Source organism: Mastigoproctus giganteus, chromosome 9 (assembly GCF_048544385.1).
Source record: "Mastigoproctus giganteus isolate SK-2022 chromosome 9, ASM4854438v1, whole genome shotgun sequence".
Taxonomy (NCBI): Eukaryota; Metazoa; Arthropoda; class Arachnida; order Uropygi; family Thelyphonidae; genus Mastigoproctus; species Mastigoproctus giganteus.
The window spans coordinates 171,648,699-171,673,241 of NC_143583.1; the positions used below are offsets into that span (position 1 = coordinate 171,648,699).

Below are 24,543 nucleotides of genomic sequence, written 5' to 3' on the forward strand. Positions count from 1 at the left end.
ATGCAGCAGAAACAATACGTCTATGAGACAGCGAGTGGAGTGACTCTGTTAGAGAGGAGTCATTAATTAACCCAACTGCCCTCTTCTGAATGGAATCTAAAAGCCTGAGAGACATTTTGGGTGCACCGCCCCAGATGTGGGAACAATATTCCATGGTATGGTGGATTTGCGATTTATACAGAGTGATTTATACAGCTGTTTGGAAGAAAAGTAACGCTGAGAGCGAAAGAGAAAACCAAGTTTTTTAGATGCAGAGGAAGCAATATTTGTAATGTGTTTGTGCCAAGAGAGAGAGAGAGAAATTAGAAGTCAGGGTAATCCCCAAAAGAGATATATCATTTTGCCTAGAAATCGGTGTGTCACCAAAGATAAGCATAGGAGCAGAAGAATCATTTTTGTGAGATATAAGACAAGACTGAGTTTTAGAAGGGTTGAAATCAACTAAGTTGTCTTTGCCCCACTGGAGAATTACCTGGAGATCAGCATTTAAGGAATTGGTAGCGGATATTCGAGATGAAGCTGATTGAGCAGGGCAACTTTTCTCAAAATGGAAAGTGGAATGCAATGTGCTATCATAGGCAAAACTATGGATAGGATTTCCAGTCAATGGAAGAAGGTCATTAATATACAAGAAGAAAACAGTGGGGGGAAAGAACTGAAGCTTGGGGAACACTGGCATTAGTGGAGAAGTTAGAAGACAGAGAGCCATCTACCATCACCCTCAGTGAGCAATCAGAGAGAAAACTGGATAACCAATTACAAAAAACAGTTGGCAAACCATAAGATGGAAGCTTGTTTATAAGAGCTTTATGCCAAACACGATTGAAAGCCTTTGAGATATTGAGAGAAACTGCTTGTGTTTCACCGAACGTTTCCATTGAATTTCATAAATGAATAACAAAAGCCAGAATATCACCAGTGGGTTGACATTGACGGAATCCATACTGGCGATTGTTGATCAGGTGGAAGGTTTCTAGGTAGTTTAAGAGTTGGCAGTAATCAATTTCTCCATTACTTTAGAAAGAGTAGAAGTAATTGTAATGGGATGATAATTGGATGGGAGGGATTTGTCAGCCCTTTTAGGAACTGGCTGGATATGAGCAAATTTCCAAGCAGAAGGAAAAACACCTTTAGAATAAGAAAGTGAAAAAAGATGGCAAAGAACAAGAGTAAGTTCAGGAGCACAGGTTTTGAGAATAAATGGAGAAATACTATCAGGATCTGGAGCTTTCTTAGCATCAAGATTCGTCAAAATCCTTCTGACATCCTTTTGATGGAAGACCACAGGAAGCATTGAATGGAGCGTGTTGGGAATGGTGGGAAGTGTTTACCAAGATCATTAATACACAAGTTGGAAGAAAAATGGGATGCTAGCAGGTCAGAGCTTTATCCTTGGCTGAAGTGACAACAGAACCATCTGGTTTTGAATAGGTGGGAGCAGAGATGGGCAAAAGTTACGGCCAATAGCTTGGGCAAGAGACCAGAATGCTCAGCTACCATTAGGGCAAGAAGCAAGTTTTTTACTCTTAGCCTGTTCAAAATCTAGTTTGGACTGATTAATAACTGCTTTACAATCGTTGCGAGCTTTGGTGTAGGCAGAAAATGAAACTGAAGAATTGTAAAAAAGCCATTTACGATATGCAACGTTCTTCTCTTGAACAGCCCTAGCACATTTATTGGAAAACCAAGGTTTAGATAAAGGACGAGATTTTAAAGTGGAGTGTGGAATAAAGGATTCCATTCCTACAAGAATAATTTCACTGACACGATCTGAGCAAACGTTGACATCAGAAGTTTTGAAACAGTAATCCGACCGAGGAAAAGAAGAAAAGAAGTCTCGCAGATCATCCCATTTTGCATTCTTGTAATGCCAAACAACACGAGGTCGGGAATAGCTATGAGAAGAGACAATCACCAAGTTGTGATCTGAGGTGCCTAAAGGATCACTCACTTTGACCGTGTACTTAGAAGGGTTGGTTGTGAGAAAAAGATCAATCGTGTTGGCTGTATGGTTCGGATTGTCCAAAATTCTTGTAGGTAAATGAGCAATCTGTGCAAGGTCATTAGTAATTGCAAAAGCCTCAGCATCTCGCAGCTGGGTCAGTGTGACTAGAAAATGGAAGCCAGCTGGAGTGCGAACATTAAAATCACCGAGGAAAATTGCCTCACTGTTAGGAAAGTTGGACTGGAGAAAGTCAAGTTGCAAAGAGAGGAAGTCAAAGAGCTCCAAGTGATTAATGGAGTTGGGAGAACGGTAGCTACAACTGATGAATTTGACACTGAGGTAGAGAGAGAGAGATTTTAAGCCAGAGAAGATTGGAAAGAGGAGATTCCAAATTACCAAGTCTCTGACAGGGAATATCGGAACGGACATATGCACAAGTGTACTACCTTTGAGGCAAAAGGAGTCGTATAGCGAATAATTTGGGCAACTGAGATGAGCAATAGTTGAATCAACCGATAACTGAGATTCTGTCAGAAAAAATACATGGGATTTGGCAGTGCACATGCATTGTCACTTGCATGTGCATGAAGTTACCCAGAAAAATCACTCACTGAGTATAACATGGCCCAACAGCAGAGATGCTTTATATGAAGTGATGTTTCAAACTCATTTCTTCTTCAGAAGTTAGGTATATAGACAGTATTTTAAGATACACAAGTTACCAAGTTAAGTCCATTGGAGTAGATTAATAAATTTGTGAGATAACTGCATTACACAACCAGTCTTTAAGACAAACTGCATAGTGGCAAACCGAAAATATCGGATGCTGTTTTTGTGTCTGATGACTGCAGCTGAGCCCAAACAAATCAGCCAGAAATTATCAGACTGAATGAACACTTTCCAGTGTTCCTTTCTAAGGAGTTGAATTTTCAAAGTCTCTGGCCATCAAGTTCTTACCTCTTCTAATTTTTTCTTAGAGTGAGCATTTGTGAACAATCTACTCTCAGTTAAAGAATTAGAGGATGCTATCACTGAGTTAATCGTTGACATTCCCCAGCATATTTTTCATCCCACTGCCAAAAACATATTGAGTTCAAGCATGTTTAGCATAAAAATAGCAGGCACTTGTGACATTATACAACAGATATAACATTACAGTGGTTGACATGCCAACAAATTATGTATTGTTTCCACACATATAACTGGGAATACATGCAACTATATGACTTTAAAAACACCCTTACTGATATTACTATAAATTTATATCTAATTTCAAATATATTCAGATGATTTTTGGCTTTGAAAAAGATATGCAGGTGGTTTTTTGACTTTTATATTATTTTAAATCTACTTTCTAGACAGATGAAGTGGCAGAAATTACTGGGCAAATTTTAAGTGGAAGTGCAGTTACAGTGAGTGTTCTTTTCATTGGTTTCATTTATAGTTATTTTTGCTAGCACTTAAGACTTCATATGACAATTTTATAAATTTTTGTTTATAAAAAAAGTTTTTCTAATTCAAATTATTCCCAGTAGATGTCAATTTTTAATAGGAAGTTTAAAAATGAATAATGTATGATTTAGGTTTTTTTATTCACTAACAAAATTTCTGTGATAAAAGTTCACCCTCTGTATCTGTGTACTTTATGCCTTTATGTTTGCATATGAGAAACAAAACAAAAAGGGGTAGAATGTGATAATTTACTAAGAAGTCATCACCCATTTGGAAATGCATTTCTAATAGGATCATCACCTAAAAACATATAAAATGTAAATTAAAAAAATTAAAATAGGGAGCTCAGACCCACAATTAAAACTCAAAAGGCAATAAGTGAACCACACATTTCAAAGTTTCTACTTCATCATTAGTTGCTGTACTGAAGTACGTTTGAGAAAAAAAGGGATATTGTAACATGAAGGAAACACATGCACAGTGGGTTCTGCTGTGTCTATCAGAATTACTGCCAATAAAAAATGTATATATTCTGTAAATTAATTGTGATACAATCATGATTTTTTTATTTTTTACTCACAGATGCACAAACTTCCAAAATGTCACTAAATCTCCACTTGTGTGCCTTTGGTGTCCAACAAATATCAAAATGGTATGTTATCTCTTGCTAGATGTTTTGCAACGTCTGCAGCATGATGTTGCAAAAGCAGCAATTAAATTCACAAGCAGCAATTAAATCGGCCACATCCTGCACCGGTGTTTGGTACACATGGTCTTTCATGTACCCCCATAAACAGAAATCTAAATTAGTCAAATCTGGCGACCAAGCAGTGGGACCTGCTCTTCCAATCCAGCCAACCCTGGAAACTGTACATTCAGGTAGGCTTTCACTAGATTGGCATAATTTAGTGGGCTCCATCTTGCTTTAAAAGGTATTCTTATAGAATCCAAGGGATTGAATAATTTCACAACATGTTATGGTATGTTGCCTTTGTTGCTGTGGCTTCTGCAAAGAAGAATGTCCCAATCACGGAATCTAAAGTCATAGCACACCACACATTCCACTTTTGGGCTGTCGTCCTCACGTTCCATTACCACATGTGGGTTTTCACTTCTGCAGATTCAACGATTGTGTTGGTTCAATGGACCAGAAATGTGAAAAATGGTTTCCTCAGAGAAGGCAATACAATGGAGAAATGCATTATTATGTATATCCATGATAATATTTCCTGAGCAAATATACTCCATTCAGGTTTGTCACTTGCTTGTATTTTCTATGCCAACTGAATCTTGTAAGCTCTAAGCTGCAGTCTTCTGTACACAGTGTTATTATCGTGTAGAGTATATCTTGGGATACACAGTTTGCAATTGGTCAATCAAATGGATTTGTGGGGACTACATTGAAAAGCTTCCAAGACCACTTCAACTCAATCCACATCCACTGCCTGGGTGCCACTTCCTTTCTTGCTCAACACAGAATCTATTTTCAACAATTGTTTATGCCATTTCACTATGCTATGACACTCAAGTGGATTCTGTTTGTATCCCTTCCTGAATTTCCTTTGGATGGTAACAGGAAACTTTAATTTAGCAAGCCAAAAGCAACACAACTTTCTATTGCATGGTGAACAGCAGCATTTTGATACTAAGTGTTGCACACACATAACATAGTATATGTGATCAGTTACTCTTCTGGCTACACAAATAGAGTAGGTTTCTGCACCTGTGGGGGGGGCTGTCATTTTATCATTATTAATTTATGAAATATATACGTTTTATAGGTAGTAATTCTGCTGGACACCCTGTATAATAATGTCATAGCTAAAAAAAATTAGATGGTTGTCTTAAATTCACATACCATGAAAGAAGCCTAGAAATTAAATTAATAGTACCAATCAACCATTGTATGAGGCTCTGCTCTCTACATTTTTATGTATGCACATAATTGATGCACTTTAAATTGAAATTTACCTCTATAAACCCCCAATTTTTATCAGGAAATGCATTCACAGATGATATTTCGTGGGAATGAATATTGGGCTTGTAATGTAGTAATATAGAAAAGTTGAATTTTGGGGTAGGAAGATTCTGTACCACCAGGCCCTCTCCACACACTAGTTATAGAGTTCTGAGGTAACTTTATATCACTGACAAGTTATAGCACTAGTTCTTTATGCCCTCTTTCTTTTGTGCCCATCAGCTAGCACCCTATGCATCAATGTATAAATCATAATGGTTCAGAAAGGATTTCAAAATAAATTATTTTATGTTTATTGACAAAAAAGCAGTTGATTAGGTAAATTTTAAAGTTAGAAATCTTGAAATTACACTTATAAACTTTATACTAATTTTGACTCATCTTAAAAAATTGCAGCGTCTCAAGACCAGGAACCTGCGGGGAGATCTGATTGAGGTGTTTAAAGCCTTGACTGGATTGAGTAAGCTAGATATTAATGGTATTCTTCCACTTGCTGAGACTACACACATGAGGTGGCATTAATTCAAGTTGAGGAAAGGTGTCTGCAGGATAGATGTGCAAAGTTTTGCCTTCAGCCAGTGGGTGGTTGATTGTTGGAATGGGCTTCCATCTGTTGCTGTGGAAGTGGATGGGTTGAATAAATTCAAGGGAGAACTAGACAAATTCTTGGAGGGTATGGATGGGTGGACTTTTTTTTTTTTGGCTGATGCTATATAAGCTTGCTTTCTTGCATCATTTGCCATTACTACTACTAGTCTGCCACATTCACTCATGAAACCTTGGTAGTCTTAATGACTTAATTGACTTAATGTCTTGGTGGAATTGTTTCCCTCTGCTTGTCACTCAATGTACCAAGATTTTTGGAAAAGAAATCTAAACGTGAATACAAGAAATGAAGTTTCAGCAACATATATTCCATTACTTTGTATGTACCAAGCAGTTTCTGGACTCCATCTTTATATGTGGAAAAGCCAACCGGGCTAGCTGGGTGGGGTAAAGTGCCTGCCTGGCAACCCAAAGGTCGCGGGTTCGAATCCCGCCTTGGGCTTGGATCAAAGTACTGCAAAACCCTTGGGAAGTGCATTATGGCCACAGAAGCCGATGCGCCAACAACTACCAAAAAATATATATATATGTGTGTGGAAAACTTTTAGTTACTCAAAAAGTTTCAACAAAGCCTTTTGAAAGCCTGCCATGCTTTTATGAGGATTGTTCAATCAAGAATGATCATATTTTTTTTTTTTCACAACATAATTTTATTTATCATCCATATTTTGATGGTCCTTTTCAAAGTAGTCCCCATTTGATGAAATGCACTTACTCCAATATTTCTGCCATTCTTCAAAAATATAGTGGAAGCCATTTTTTGACATGCGTTTGAGAGTCACCTCCAATGTCTTTACAACTTCTTATAAGAACTGGAAATATTTTCCTTACAGCTCCTTCTTAAACTTTGGAAATAAAAAAAATAAAAAAAAAAATCTTGCAGAGTGCCGGTCAGGGCTGTAGAGAAGATGAGGAACACATTTGACATAATGTTGCCAAAGTACTTGACAGTGTGAGTAATGTGAGGTCTCACATTTTTATGATGCAGCATCCACCTACCTGCCTGCAGTCATAGCCGTTTGCAATGAATGTGATCCCACAGTTGGGCAGCCCATCTGCCCAACTTCATCACATTCCATTTAATCTTCTAAAGCATCTAGTCCATGCTGTAGTGATACCAGAATTGGCATGCTGTCATTGTGAGGGATTGATTTCATTGCGGTCATGGATATGGCAAATGGCATTGACCTTTTCCTTTTATACAAATAAATGTACAAAAAGAAAAGTTATATCTACAATACAAAAGGAACATACTTATTTGAGTCACCTACAGCAGTGTTTCTCAACATTTAATAGACCATGGAGCACCACAAAGTATTCCATAATACAGGAGGAGAACCAGAACAAAGGTGTGTGTATGTTTAAATATATATTATATTTTACTGTTTATAAGCACTACATTAGCGTGAAAACAATCCAGAAAATCAACTAAATAAGATCTCACTCATATTTACCCAGAAAAATTGGTAAATAAAAAAATTTATTCCTCAGCTTGTGATCCGAAGTGAGAACTTTTTGTAAAAAAAAGTTATGTAATATTTAGAAAGAAATATACTTTTTGTATTGCTCTTTATTTATATAAGTTTTATATGTATTAATCCTTATATGTTCATATAAAGAATTTTTATTATTATAATTAGCCATATGGTGCCAGGAAGCCTGAGACTTTTGCTGCACCAACCAAAAAAAAAAAAAAAAAAATTCTGAGTTAACCTGAGAGAGAGAGAGAGAGAGAGAAGTGGAAGGGAATCACCAAGAAAGAGAAGAATGATGATTTCCAGCTCAGGACACTGGGTGTGCCATGCCCATACTCACCAGTTGTGAGCCCATGGGGTTAACTAGTACCATGATTAAATTTATTACATAAAACAAACAATAAAGCCCATTCCCATACTTACCAGATGTGAGCCCCTGGGGTTAACTAGTGCCATAATTAAATTATTACATAAAACAAACAATAAAGCCTATAAGTATAAGAACAGAAAATACTATAAACATGGAATCAGATTAGATTTCTATTTGATCTACTAATGTAAGGATAGTCTATCAAATAGAAGTAACAAAAGGAAAATCTAAAATAGTAATTATTCATAAAACTAGATGTATAAGCAAAATATTATCATGAAAAGTAATAAAAATAGATTAAATATCAAAAAAAGTTAGGTAACTTTATCAAAAACACAAACATGAATAAAATAATAGTAGAATAAATAGCAATAAAGAATAATTTTAAATAATTAATAGCATTAATATTCAGTATAAAAATAATAATATTTGATTTTTGTTAAATATTTATATAATGCATCCATTAATAACATACCCTACTTAATGAGATATTTGAGACTGCATGCTCGAACACAGTTCACCTGTTTTGGGACTAAGTGTGGATAGACATAGTCTGAATATTAAACCGATGTCCAATTTCACAGCTTGATTTTTTTTTAAGTAACTGCAGAAAATTTACTTTCAATTTTTTTTTTTTTTTATTGATAACAGATGGACTTAGTATTAGTAGTGGCAAATGATGCAACAAAGTATCATTTGCCACTACTTGTATGAGCATCAGCCAAAAAAAAAAAAACTAACATCACCTACCGGTTCATTCCCCCTCTAATAGTATAGTTTCTCTATTTCTATCTTGAATTGATTCAAGCTATTCCCTTCCACAAAAACATATGGAAGTTTGTTCCAACGACCAACCACCTTCTCACTGAAGGCAAACTTCCATACAACTACTCTGCAACCATCCTATTTTGACTTGAATTTATGCCCTCTCATTGTGTAGTCAGAACAAGGGTAAGAATGCCATCAGCATTGAGCTTGCTCAATCCATACAAAGCCTTAAACTTCTCAATCACAACAATGGTCTCAGAGATTTTTTAAATTCTACACAGTAGAGTGGGACCGATGATGCTACCAACAGCAAATTCTAAATGGGAAGCATTCAAGGAATCAATCTCGGTAGCTACTAGGCTTTTCATACCAACTAAGAAATACAGTTCAAGTTTAGGCTCAAATGGAGGTCAGATGAACTAATGAGACTCGTGGCAGAGAAAAAAAAAAAAAGAGATTGAGCAAGCAAAGCAAGATTACAAAAAATCTTTGCCAAAGGATGCAAAGAAAAACAGCAAAGACTTTTTTACTTATATAAACTCTAGAAGGAAGGGGATGGATCAGATTGGTCCACTTGATATCGATGGTTTGACTGTTGACGATCCTGATTAAATAGCTGACAAACTGAATGAGTATTCTGCATCTACATTCACACATGAGGAATTCTGTAGGGAAACAGAGAACAGGAGCTTATTAAACTCTCCAGGGAGCTAAATGATTTTGTAATAACTGAGAGTAAAGTGGAGGAGAAATTGTTGAAGATAAACATAAGAAAGGTACCTTGGGTGGATGGGATCTATCCAGTTATATTAAAGAAAGTGGCAAAGGAAGTAAGCAAACCCATAGCCATAATTATGAGAGCATCTTTGGACTCAGGAGAAGTCCTCATGGACTGGAGATGTGCAAATGTATCTCCAATTAACAAAAGGGGGATCAAAAGGTGACACGAGTAATTACAAACCTGTTAGTTTAACTTCTGTTCCAGGGAAAATAATGGAGTCACTGGTTAAAGAAGCATTGCAGGATCATCTAGACAAGACTGCAGTAATAATTCAGACACAGCATGGGTTTCTTAAGGATAATTCTTGTCTGACCAATTTGATTGGACACTATGATGTGGTCACAATGGAACTGGATGCAAAAAATAATTTTGATATTATATACTTGGATTTTAGGAAAGCTTTTGATACTGTTGCACGTGGAAGACTAGTGTACAAATTGGGGCAGTATGTCATTAAGGACAAGTTGCTACAATGGATAAAAGGATGGTTGAGTGAGAGAAGACAGATAGTGGTAACCAGTGGACACTGCTCTTTGTGGACTAATGTTATTAGTGAAGTCCCCCAAGTTTCAGTGTTGGGCCCCATCTTGTTTTGTATATTTATCAGTGATATTGATGAAAGTATCTCAGGCTTAATGTCAAAGTATGCAGATGATACAAACATTGGCATGATTATTAATGACAGTATGCTACTGCACCAGGATCTAGAAAAGTTGGGCAGATGGGCTGAGAAGTGGCAACTGATGTTTAACATTGACAAATGCAAAATACTGCATATGGGTAGCAGTAACAACAGAGAAATGTACCAACTGTGTGGTACTGCATTCAGGATAGTGGAGAATGAAAAAGAGCTGAGAGTAATTGTGCAGTCAGATATGAAATTTTCTGAGTAGTGCAGACAGGCTGCAAGAGTAGCTCATGGAGTATTTATAGGAATTTTACTAGCAGGGATAAGAAGATGATTACCCCCTTGTATAAAGCAATGGTCAGGCCATTGAATACTGCATACAGGTCTCGAGGCCTCATTTTAGGTCTGGAGGGGAACAAAGGGGTGCTCTTACGAAGAAAAGCTTAAGTTCTGCAAATTTCAGGGTCTAGAGAGTAGGCCCCTGCGAGGTGATCTGATTGAGGTGTATATGGCCTTGAATGGTTTGAGCAGGCTCAATTCTGATGGGATTCTCCCTCTTCCTCAGTTTACAATCCTGAAGGAGCATAAACTCAAATTGAGAAAAGACAGTTGTAGAATAGATGTGAAGAAATTTGTCTTTGGCCAGCGGGTAGTTGATTGCTGGAACAAACTTCCATCTGTCATTGTGGAAGTTGATAGCTTAAATAAATTCAAGGAAGAAGTGGAAAAACCTTTGGAGTCAATGGATTGGTGAAATGAGAAGTGGATTTTTTTTTTTTTTTTTTTTAGCTGATGCTGTATAAGCTTGCTTTCTTGCATCATATGTCTCTGCTAATGCTAATTAGATCATCTCACAGGTGCCTGATCTCTAGATACTTCAATTTACAGAACAAAAGTCTTCCTTGATAAGAGCGCCCTTTTTTCCACTCACCAATGTCATTGCCCTTTTCTGCACCTATTCCAGCAGATCAACATACTTCCAGAAATAAGGGTCTCCAGACTTGTGTGCGATGCTCAACATGCATTGTAACCATTTTCTTATACAATGGGATAATCACCCCCTTATCCCTACTGGCAAAATTCTTGTATGTAATTGACAAAATCCCATGAGCTGGCCTGGCAGCTTGTCTGCTCCAAAAACTTCATATCTGACTGCACAATTACCCCCAGATCATTTTAATTTTTCACAGAGTAGTAACACAGTTGATACTTTAATCTGGGATTACTGCTACCCATATGCAGTACTTTGCATTTATCAATGTTAAACTTCAATTGTCTCTCAGCTCATCTGCCAAAATTTTCTACATCTTGTTTGCAGTAGCATACTCTGATTACTGTTATTGACCACCCTGCCAACTTTTATATAATCTACAATCTTGGTAAATTAAGCTTGATATATCTTCTTCAGTATTATTAATAAATATAGAAAACAACAATGGGCCCAGCACTGAACCCTTGGGGATCTCCTAATAACATTAGTCCACAAAGAGCAGTGCCCATTAGCAATAACTTCTTCTTCCACTCAATCCATAGTCGTATTTCGCCATAATGATACTGTTGATCTTTTGTGATCAAAGTATCAAAATTATTATTTTATTTTATTTTTTGCATTAAGTTCCTTTGTTACTGCATCGTAGTATCCAATCAGATTATTCAGGTAAAATCGCCCCTTAATAAATCAATGATGTGGCTGCAGTAAAACTGCACTCCTGTCTGGATGGTCCTATGTTACTTCTTTCCTAAAATTTCCCGTTATTTTTTCTTGGAACAGAAGTGAAGCTATCGGGTCTATAATTACTTATGTCACTCTTTGATCCCTCTTTGTGAATTGGGGATACATTCGCACATCTCCAGTCCACAGTGACCTCCCCTGAATCCAAAATGCTCTCTCATTATGGCTAAGGGTTTGCTACCTCTCTTAATATAATTGGATAGATACCATCTACACCAGGTGCCTTTATGTTTAGCTTCAACAATTTCTGTTCCACATTAGTCTCACTTACCTCACAATCATTTAGCTTCATGTCAGTTTGATAAACTTCTGGCATTCCTTTCCCTGAAGCATTCCTCATGTGTGAACATATACAGGTTGTCTCAAAAATATTGGTGCAAACGTTTGGGGGGGGTAACATCTAAAGGAATGTGAATCGCATAGGAACCCATAACCGGACACGTCACGGGAGAGGCACAAGAAGCAGAAATGACACAAGACAGTAATTAGTGGCAAACAGTTATTTGACATAATATTAACAATGGAGTACAAGATGGATGCATTTCATGATGTTACAACAGATGCTCAAAGGTTCCACCATGAGACGCGATGCATGCGTGACACCGACGGAGCATGAATTAGCAGATACAGTCGAACACACCTGGAATTTCTCTGACAGTAGCAGCAGCGCAGACGAGTCTCGCCACAAGATCCATTTCCGTCTCCACAGGCGATTCATACACGATAGATTTGATGGCCCCCAACAGAAAGAAATCAAGGCTCGATAAATCAGGTGAGCATGGGGGCCAGGCAACAGGTCCACCACGACCAATCCATCGACGCTCAAAACACCTGTTCAAATGGTCACGAACACACCTTCCATAATGGGCAGACGTCCCATCATGTTGAAACCAAATGTTGCGTCTCACATTTGCTGGAACATCGTCAAGTAACCCTGGTAGAACTTGTTCAAGAAAGATCCGATATTTAGCGGAGTTCATGCAGGATGGTAACAGGTATGGGCCGACTAAGCAGTCACCGACCATACCTGCCCACACATTTATTGCAAAGCGATGCTGTGCCGCATGGGGCCACACACCGTGTGGGTTGTCGTAAGCGCACACATGAGCATCATGCTGATTGAATAAGCCTTCCCGAGTGAAATAAGCCTCATCCGTGAACAAAACATAGGCTGGAAAATTCAAATCTTGAACACTCTTGGAGAAACCACTGCGCAAAAGCCACACGTGCAGGGTGATCTTGGGGAGCAGTAACTGAACCCTTTGGAGATGAAAGGGGGTGTAAGGAATTGTCGTGCCAGACATGCTGTACACTGCAACGAGACACTTGTAAGGCAGAGGCAACAGCACGTGTGCTGGTAGTAGGATTATTCTGGACGGCATTCAACACACTTTCTTGCATGGCGGGAGTTCGCGTCGAACGTGGTCTGCCCCGCACTACTCCCATAATGACCTCTAAATAACCCATAATCGCACAAATTTTGATGCACACGCGCAAAAAAACGGTGGTCCGGTACATGTCTGTCTGGGAAGCATTCTCCATAAATTCTTTGACCGGCTCGTCCATTGCCCTCTGCTAATCCATATACTAGGTGCATGTCTGCCAGCTCACAGTTCGTATATCGATGCATGCTCTTCGTGCAGCAACTACCGCGCCGTCTACCGACTTACGGTGACATTTCCAGTTATGGGTTCCTATGCAATTCACATTCCTTTAGATGTTACCTACCTCCCCTAAATGTTTGTACCAATATTTTTGAGACACCCTGTATGCACAATACCTATTCAGTTTGTCAGCAACCTGAATAGGATTATCAACAGTTACACCATTGATATCGAGTGGACCAATCTTATTCCATCCCTCCCCTCTACAGTTAACATAAATAATGAAGTCTTTGCTGCTTTTCTTTATATTCTTTACCAGAAATTTCTCATAATCTTCCTTAACTTGCCTAACCTCCTATGTGACTTGATTACAGACTAGTTTATATCTACCATAGGCTTATGTATCAACTGATATGCATCCCATGCCTCTTTCTTCTCTTTCACATGTCTCTTTACATCACCTGACATTCATTTAGGTCTAAGCCTTGAATGGTATTTCCTAGTTGATATGAAAAGCCTAGTAATTTCTATGATTATTCTCTTGCATGCTTCCCATTTAGAATTTGCTGATGGTAGCCCCACTTATTCACACTTATAAGTTTTGAAATTACCGAGTAAAGGCTGGCAGGGAAGTTGTCGACAATTGATGCAATCTTTATATTTTCTTTCATCACCTTTCTATCGAAATTTAAAATCTGCTGTTCAAAAATTTCACTTATCATCCAAGATTTTTTGTTGTAGTCCAACTCTAACGACTATTCTTTTGAAACATCTGGGTTGTTTACTTTTAACTATTACCAAATACTTCAGTTTTTCATTACTAGCTATATTTGCACTAACAAAGACTGCAATTCTCTCCTTACTATTTTTACCACCTAAACATTTACCACTTCCGACTGAATCTGGTTTCTTCAATCAGTTTGAGAATCAAAACATGGTTTTTCAGAATGGTTGACACACTACTGACAGGGATACCAGTTAAAAGCAATTTTTTTTTTTTAATGCCCCGATCACTATTAAGCACTTCCACTTTTTCCACTACATTCAAGGATTTCCTCTTAGACATTCGTAAGGTTACTTGCACAGCAGCTAAATAAACCTGATTTAGGAAACACTTCTACCGTGTAAACAAAGACAGATGAAATTTAGTGAAAGTGTGAATGACTCATTTCTGTGAAACAACAGATAAATTTCCTGGATAAAGGAAAATCACTCTCTCCTAATTCTCTAATTGGGTGCTTATAACAGGTTGACCGGAGCCAATGTCTCCTGAATATGCCTTAATCTTTGCCAATGGCTGTGGACACATAGATGGCAGTTGACCAGCGCTAATTCTCGGTACAGTAGAGACGGTTGTAAGGTTTTACAGGCACTACTGAATTGTGGAAAACTAAATTGTGTTTTAGCTCTTAATTCATGCTTTCTGCAGCATCAGCCCTATTGTCTAAAGGCCAGAGGTGCAAAAAATGCATACCCATTGTGAACTGATTTCTCTTGAAATCAGTTCATTCATTGGAAATTTTCTTCATTATACGGAAACTATTTTCAGTGTAACGACCAGGGGGAAATCAAAAAAAAATATATGCTAAATAGAAAACTTCAGTATATGGAAGTTAGTTAAAGAGAGGTCCGACTGTACTTAGATTTCAAAAAAGCTTTTGATACTATTGCGGATAAAAGGCAGCTTCCAAATTGGAACATGAGTGGCATTAAGAGCAAGTTACTGGTATGAATAAAGGAATGGTTAAGTGGGAGAAGATGTTGTTATCAGTGGACACTGCTCTTCTTGAACAAATGCTATTTAGGGAGTTCCCCAGTTCAACAGACCCAGCACTGACATACAGTGCTAGGTCTGTTGTTGTTTCCTATATTTATTAATGATATTGACAGATGCAACAATGAGAGGTGTACTGCAGTAATCCCGGATTAACATACCAACTGTGCGGTACGGTCAGGATAGTGGTGAATGAAAAAAGACTTATTAGGTAATTGTACAGTCAGATGGAAGTTGTCTGAGCAGTTGCAGGGGGGAAGAGTGCCAGGACAACTAATGGGATTTTTTGTCAAAGGTATATAGGAGTTTTTCCAGCAGGGATAAGGAGGTGATTATCTTGTTGTATAAGGCAGTAGTGAGAGGAACAAAAGTTGCCCTTATTAGAAAGAGTTTCAGTTTTGCAAATTTCAGCATCTGGAGACTAGGCACCTGTGAGGAGATATAATTGATGTGTTTAGGGCTTTGAATGGATTAAGTAAGCTCAATAGAATGATGCAATCCTTTCTCTTTGCTCACACTACACAGATGAGGGAGGCATAATTTCAAAGTGATGGATGGTTTTAGGATAGATGTGTGGAATAATATCATTAAGATATTTGTGTGAATGGATCAGTTTCAACATTCAATACTTGGTAATTGAGCCCAAATAGTTTTTCCTAACTTTGTACCATCTATAAAACTGCTATATCCACTTCATGCTTTTAACAAAATTATTACAAGAAGTAGTAAATTACTGGGACCATAGCTATGACTCGTCTACATTATTATTCCAACAGGCCACATCTAACAGTAATTGTTTGTTTTTCTTTGAGATAGAAAGACATTATATTTTTTTTGTTTATTTACTTTAATAGAAATTATTAAATTTTCTGTTGAAATTTCAGCCCTGAATCTTGTGAGAGCACTTTATTATCGTTGATAGTATCAAACTTAAAAGCATTTTAGGGCTGATGCCTCAGCTTGTGTAGAAGTTAACTGATGTACAGGTTAATGCAACTGCATCATTTTAATACACAGCAACTACAAAATAGCTAAGAATTGGGATCATTTAAGTATATCTCATATTTGAATACGTTCACGAGTTGCCACGATATTGCACTACCTCGAATAAGTAACACTTCACCAACAGAGAAGGCTGTTATTACTTATCCTCAGCAGGGTATCTGCCTGCCTACCCACCACTGAGAAGCCAATAAGCTTCGAAACAGTGCCATCTGAGTGGTGGTATCCGCTGAGAATAAGTAACAATAATCTTCTCTTCCCACTAAAATTGCATTTGCACTAACCTGCATGTCAGTTAACTTCTGTGCAACCTGAGGCTGTAATCCTAAAATGTTTATAAGTTTAATCTACTTTCGCACTGTCTGACATCTCTCATATTGTAAAGTTATACTTCATAACTGGATTGTCATCATTGCAACACCAGGGTACCTGCCCACCCACCGATGAAAAGCCAACAAGCTTCGAAACAGTGCCATCTTATTATCTGTGGTATCCACCGTTAATACTTCCATTGGTGAAGTATTACTTATTCGAGGTAGTGCAATATCATGGCAGCCCGTTGTGAAGGTATTCACAGTATGAGATATACTTAAATGATGATAATTCTTAGCTAGTTTAGTAGTTGCTGCATATTAAAATGATGCATTTGCACTAACCTATACTTCAATAGTATCTTATTTCAGAATAAATAGTGCTGTGCAGCAAATATTTTTTTATGAGAAATGTTTGGCTGTTTTCCAACTGTTTTTATTGATAACTTTTGGAGAAGTCATCATGTGAATATATGGAAAGTTAATTAAGTTAATTACAGGTATGATAGTTGTCCAAGTGACAAGTAGAAGTATGGTGCATAAGTGTAAATGTGGTTATAAAATAAGTTTCCCTATTCAGGAGACTCTAGTGTCAAAACGGTTAGAGATAGCGCTGTGAAAATCGGTGGGTATGTCATAAAGGGTATGGGGAAGCGATTTGTATAAGAAAAAAAATTAGTTCAAATTTCTGCCATTAGGAGAGAAATTGGCACTGTAAACATGAGATGGAATACTTAACTTAGGATTAGATTTTAATGTCAGAACTTAGAAATCTACAGATATTGTTCTATGTGCTTTCCTTGAGATGACATTCTGAAAACGGAGGACCGCGTGTGAGACAGTTTTGCATAGCATCTCATTAGGGATGTTGGCTACATACTGTTTAATGCTTGCTTTATAATCGACAAGCATCTGTATGCCGCCATGGTAAACTCTGACTTTCAAGTATCCCCATAGCCAGAAATCAGGGATTGAGATCTGCTGATCAGGCTGGCCAGAACTGCAGAAAGTCTCTAGATATGTTCTAGATGCAATCATTTCCGAATGTTGAACGGAGCAGTTCCTTCACTTGTCGACTAAGGTGGGGAAGAGCACCATCTTGCATGAACACTACAGTGTCCAAGCATTGTCTTTCTTGCAGAGAGGGAATAATGTGGTCTCTTAGAAGAGCACAGTACTGTGCTCTAGTACACCTTACGGGGCCACAAGGTGTAGACACTTCAAAGAAAAATGGTACGATTATAAACTCTGCTGTAAATCCACACCATACTGTAACATATGGACTTTGTAGGGGTCTTTCATGCACAGCAGATGGAAGAGAAGCTTTGAAATGCTCCCCATATTTGGCAGTTTTGTCCATGAAGAGTGAAATGTGCCTCATCAGACAACAAGATCATTCGAGCCCATGTATTGTCAAGTTCCATTTGAGCTAGAAATCATAGAGCAAAGTCTATTCATTGTTGCTGATCACAAGACTAGTTCTTGCACAGGAACCAGCATAAAATTATTTGAAGCACTTCACGTACAGTAGACCAAGGAAGGTTCAAATCTCTTGACACACCTCTGGCGCTACTGACTGGTAGTATTTTGCATTCTGACCATTGCCACTTCATCCACTACCCCCATTCAAATACGTGGTCATCTCCTGCCTGGAATTACACCTAACTCCCCAGTTACTTCAAATTTCTTTATTAGTTTTCGAAGCCCCTCTGATGTCAAAGGTCCTTTATGCAAACCTTTAAGTTTCTGACATTCACGTAGTGCTGCATTAGAGTTACTGTTATTCTGGTAGAACAGTTTTACTAAAAGAGCACATTCCTTTTTTGTAAGAGCCATAATGGTTACTGGCATTGGCCTTTCTGCTTTTATCTTACAGGATGTCATTTGCATAAGCAGCATGTTTTGAAGTAAATGACAACTTTTACATATGTGCATCACCATTTTCCCCTGGTGGCGGAAATTTGAACTTTTTTTTTTTTTTTTTTTTTTTTTTACCTTCTACAAATCGCTTCCCCATATCCTAAATGACATACCCACCAATTTTCACAGAACTCTAACCATTTTGACACTAGGATCTGCTGAATAGGGAAACTTATTTTATAACCACTCAGTATATATGATTTATGAACAATAATTGGGTTTCATAAATAGTCATACATTATATATCTCAGCTGATATGCTCTTTCCTATAAAATTATCCTTTTTATTTTCTTTTTTTTGAAGGTGTGCAATCTCCTGAAACTAAGCAGGTAGTTCATATACTGGAATGTCTTATTTTGCATTCTGCAGTGTGGTTACATGAAAAAAATTTGTACTATATTGTTATTAAATATTTTTTTTAAAAAAAAGTAATAGTTTTCATTGTTTGAATAGGAAGTGATGATTTTAAAGAAAATTATTTAAAAAATATTTTATTACTAAAGTCACTGGATGTTTCAATAAAATAAAAAAATATACAAAACAAGAATTTGTAGTCATCACAGGCATCATCCCTTCCAAGTAAAATAAAAAGTAAAAATAATAACATACATTCATAAAACAAGATAAAAAAACATTTTATATACTCTGTCAGCAATTGTTCTGTACAAAAAAAATATAGTTTAAAGTGAGGCTCCAAGACCTGTATACAAGTCTGCAAGCCTCAATATGTAGCTCAATATATAAGCTTAACCATTGCTTTATACAATGGGATAATCACCACCTTGTCTCTGCTGGCAAAATTCCTCTATGTTATTGACAAAACCCCATGAGATATCTTAGTAGCCTGTCTGCACTGTCAGAAAACTTTGTCAGACTGTAAAATTACCCCTAGATATCTTTCAATCTCCACCACCTCGACTGTGGTCCCACCCAGTTGGTATGTTATTCTGGGATTACCACTACCTCTATGCAGTACCTTGTAAATATCATTGTTACAGCTGAATTGCCACCAATTCATTCTCAGGCATGTTGCAACATTACACCTTGATTCTTCTCACTAACCACTCTGCCAACCTCTGTATCATCTGCAAACTTAGGCAGTGATATGCCATCATCAATGTTACTAAATATTGAGAGCAGCATAGTATTGAACCCTGATAGACACCAAGAAGAGCATTGCCCCTTTGTAACAACTCTCTGTAGCTTGCTCCTAACCACATTGCTCTACTGTATGGTAATGTGCCATTAGGAGTTACTGTACAGTAACTGTAAAACAGGCTTTTATATGAAACAGCAATATCAAAAGCTTATGCCCATTTATAACAACACTCTTTCTTCTACCATTCATCCATCCTTTAATCCATAGAAGTGACTTGCCCTTAATGCACCACTGCTCTACTTTGTACAGAAGTCTTTTTTTTATTTTATTTATTTATTTTTATTTTGTGTGTGTGTTGAACAATATCAAAAGGATGGGATACACTTAAATAGAAAGGGTGCAAGAATATTTGCTGATGCTATCGAGAAAGAGTTAGGTGGGTCAGAAAACTGCTAACTTCGCGGGATACACGGACTAATAGATTAACAGTAGCTACTGGCAGAGGTGAAAGCGATTTTTGCACTGCTTCTATTGAAATGAGCAGCAGCCTGGAAAACAAGGTGCAGGGGATTCCAGAGATTGCTGGAAGTCATTGCAGAACAAGTAAATACATGGGCTGTGTTAGGATAGCTAAGAATAGAAACAGATGCATGTATACTTGTGTGTACACCAATGCTAGGAGTTTAGTAAATAAATTTGATGAATTTGAGATGTTCGTCAAAACTTCAAAGGCAGATATTGTTGGGATAACAGAGACATGGTGTCACAGAGATATAAGGAATGCAAGACTGGAATTTGGGGCACACAATGTGTACAGGAAGGATAGCCAGGATAGGAAGAGAGGAGGGATTATGATATTGGTAAAGAAACATATAAAATCCAAGGAAGTACAGCTAGTCGACATGGCTGGACAGTGCAGTGTCGTATCAGTTTGGTGTGACATAAGCACTGGAAAAGCAAAATTGAGAGTAGGAGTGTGTTATAGGCCTAATGACTCTAATGAGTATAATAAACAACTGTACAGAGAAATAGAGTGGGCCAGTAAATCAGTGTCATATAATGGGAGATTTTAATTTCCCAGATATTGACTGGAATTTGTGGGTTGGTCACTCGCACACTAGCAAGGCTTTTGTGGATTTATTCGATGATTTCTACAGCAGAATGTTCGGGAGGCAACTAGAAGAAGTAATACTCTTGATCTGATTATCAGTAGTAATTCTTCCTGCATTAAGAATCTGCAGATAAAGAAACCACTAGGTGAAAGTGATCACAGAAGCTGAAGTGGGATTTACTCAAAGAGGCCACTATCGTCAGGGGTAAAGGGAAAGGTTTTTGCTTTCGTAATGGTAACTACAGTGGTCTGGGACAGTATTTAAATTCTATATGGTGGGACCATATAGAATTTAAATATTAGTATCTTCAGAAGTAGCTTCTGAGATTAATTCAAAATGGGAAGCATTCAAAAAATTAATCTCAGAAGCTACTAGGCTTTTCATACCAACTAAGAAATATTGTTCAAGATTTTGGCCTAAATGGATGTCAGATAAACTAATCAGACATGTAACAGAGAATAAAAGTACATGGGATACATATAAATTAACAGGTGACATGGAAGCCTATGATAGATATAAGCTGGTCTGTAACCAAGTCACAAAGGTTAGGCAGGCAAAGGCATATTACAAGAAATCTTTTGCAAAGGATGCAAAGAAAAACAGCAAAGAGTTCTTTACTTTTATGTAAACTCTAGAAAGAAGGGGATGAATCAGATTGGTCCACTTGATATCGATGGTTAAACTGTTGATAATACTGCTCAGTAGCTAACAAACTAAATGAATATTTTGCATCTACATTCACGCATGAGGAGTTATTCAAGAATGGAATGCCAGAGGTGTATTGAACTGGCAGTAAGCTAGATAATCTTGTAATAATTAAGAGTAACGTGGAAGAGAAATTGTTGAAGATAAATATAAGAAAGGCACCTAGGGTGGATGGAATCTATCCAGTTATATTCAAGGAGGCAGCAAAGGAAGTAAGAAAACCCTTAGCCATAATTATGAGAGCTTCCTTGGACTCAGGGAAGGTACCCATGGACTGGGGATATGCAAATGTGATCCCAATCCACAAAGGAGGAAAAGGGGGACAAGTAATTACAGACCTGTTAGTTTAACTTCTATTCCAGCGAAATTAATGGAGGCACTGGGTTATAACTCGGACAAAGCATTGATTTGTTATTGGGAAGTCTTGTTTGACCAATTTGATTGGATACTGTGATGTGGTCACAAAGGAACTGGATGCAAAGAATAATTTTGATAGCATATATTTGGATCTTAGAAAGGCTTTTGATACATTGACAAATGTAAAATACTGCATATGGGAAGCAGTAACCCCAGAGTAACATATCAACTGTTTGGTACTACACTGAAAGTGGTAGAGAGTGAAAAGGACCTGGGGGTTATCGAGCAGGCAGATATGAAGTTTTCTGAGCAGTGCAGACAGTCTGCAAGAGTAACTCATGGTGTCTTGTCAATGATATACAGGAATTTTTCTAGCAGGGATAAGGAAATGATTATCCCCTTGTATGAAGCAATGATCAGGCCACACCTTCTTTATACAGGTGTGGAGGGAAACAAGATTACTGAATGGAACAAAGGGTTGCTGTTATGAAGAAAGGCTTCAGTTTTGCAAATTGCAGTGTCTGGAGACTAGGCACCTACAAGGTGATCTGACTGAGGTGTAAAAGCTTTGAATGGTTTGAGCATGCCCAATGCTGATGTGATTCTTCCTCTTGCTCAGAATAATTGCTTGAGAAAGTATAAATTCAAATTGAGGAAAGACAATTGTAGAATAGATATGCGGAAGTTTGCTTTGGCCAGTGGGTGGTTGATTGCTGGAACAAATTTCCATCTGTTGTAGAAGTTGATAGCTTAAATAGATTCAAGGTCAAACTAGACAAACATATGGAGTGAGTGGATGGGTGAAATGAGAAGGATGTGTGTTTTTTTTTTTTTGGCTGATGTTATATAAGCTTGTTTTTTTGCATCGTGTACCTTTGCTAATGCTAAAAGTTTTTCTGAAATCTAAGTATATGATTAGTTGTTTTCTTTGACTGTTCAGAGAGTTATTTGGTTTCTTATAATTCATATAAGTATTTTTCTTAAAATATAGACTTGTTGAAAGAAAATTATAAATACTGCAGCACAGTAATGCCAAGCCATTGAAGTGTACATTTTTGAAATAGTTTTTAATCATTGATGAATTAGACCGACTTACTTATCTCTTTTCATTCCAGCTCCTCTTCTTGCTTGGTCAGTAAGGAAACCAATCTTCTCCATTTAGCTAGTCTTCCCCACCATTCCTCTCTCTCTCCCCTCACATTGCTCTTCACCACTTCTTATCATCTTTTTCTGGCATTCCCCTTTGTCTTTTATCCTCCATTTTCATTTCTTAAATCCTCTTTAGCAGTCTATTATCATCTATTCTCTTTATATGTTCAAACCATCTCAGTCTGTTCCTCTCAATCTTTTCTTGTATTCGTTAGCATTAGTTGACGCATATGATGCAAGAAAGCAAGCTTATACAGCATCAGCCAAAAAAAAAAAAATCTTCCCATTCGGTCACTCCATATATTTGTCTTGTTCAGCCTTAAATTTATTTAAGCTATCAACTTCCACAACAAAAAATGGAAGTATGTTCCACCAATGAACTAATCACTGGCTAAAGGCAAACTTCCACACATCTATTCTACAACTGTTTTTCCTCAATTTCAATCTATATCCCTTCAGGTTCTTAGTCTGAGCAAGCTGAAGTATCCCATCAGCATTCAGCCTGCTTAAACCAGTCAAGGCCTTATACACCTCAATCAGATCAACACCAAGGTCCCCAGTCTCCAGATGTTGCAGCTTGCAGAACTTAAGCCTTTCTTTGTAAGCACACCCCTTTGTTCCTCTCACCAATCTTGTTGCCCTTCTGTGTGCTTGTTCTAACCACTTTACATCCTTCCTAAAATAAGGCCTCCAGATCTGTATGCAGTACTCAAGGTGTGGTCTGACCATTGCCTTATACAAAGGGATAATCACCGTTTGTTTCTGCTAGCAAAATTCGTATATATCATTTACAAAATTTTATGTCCTGCTCTGGCAGCCCGTCTGCACTGCTCAGAGAACTTCATATCTGACTGCACAATTACCCCCAGGTAGTACCTGAGTGTAGTACCACACATTTGCAGTAGCATTACTGTCTTTAGTTTCATTAATAACCCTGCCAAATTTTGTATCAGCAAAATTGGACATTAAGCCTGATTTACCCTCATTGACAAATACACAAAACAATAATGGGCCCAGCACCAAACCTTGGGGGACTCCACTAATAATATTAATCCATGTAGAGCAGTGTCCATTTATTACCACTCTCTGCTATCTCCCACTCAACCATCGCTTTGCAGCAACTTACTCAATGCCATAACTCTCCAATTTGTACAGCAGTCTTCCATGTGCAACAGTATCAAAAGCTTTCCTGAATTCCAAGTATATGATATCAAAATTATTTTTTGCATCCAGTTCCTTTGTGACCACTCCATAGTATCCAATCAAATTGGTCAGACTAGACTTCCCCATACCAAACCCATGCTATGTCTGTACTATTATTGCAATCGGGGTTAAAGAGGTGATCCTGTATCACCTCTTTAACCAGTGACTTCATAATTTTTCCCAGAAAAATAGTTAAACTAACAGGTCTATAATTATTTTTGTCACCCTTTGATGAACCCCTTTGTGAATTGAGGATACATTTGCACATCTCCACACCATGGGGACCTCAAATGAATTTAAGGATGCTCTCATAAGGGTTTGCTAACTTCTCTCACTGCCTCCTTTAATATAACTGGATAGATTCCATCCCCCAGGTGCTTCTTTTATATTTATCTTCAACAATTTCTCCTCTGCTTTGCTCTCAGTTATTACAAAATCACTTATCTCCATGTTAGAGTTTGATAAACTTGTGGCATTCCCCTCCTTGAATAATTCCTCATGTGTAAATGTAGATGCAAAATACTCATTTAGTTTATCAGCCACTTCAGCAGGATCATCAATAGTCAAACCAT

The 24,543-nt window shown here is 37.6% G+C and overlaps 1 protein-coding gene across 2 annotated transcripts in view; it reads left to right on the forward strand.

Annotated features, from left to right (window-relative positions):
* The window catches only part of Coq9 (ubiquinone biosynthesis protein COQ9, mitochondrial), a 159,112-nt gene that overhangs the window by 108,596 nt on the left and 25,973 nt on the right, over positions 1–24,543 (forward strand). Inside the window, exons 7-8 of one of the 2 annotated variants that reach the window (XM_090381377.1) lie at positions 3,304–3,357; positions 18,650–18,726. In XM_090381377.1, the coding sequence (XP_090237503.1) occupies positions 3,304–3,357; positions 18,650–18,679 (84 nt within the window). In that variant the 3' untranslated portion in view covers positions 18,680–18,726. Of the gene's footprint in view, positions 1–3,303; positions 3,358–18,649; positions 18,727–24,543 lie in introns of those variants that run through there. The other variant, XM_090381378.1, reaches the window with a different exon arrangement.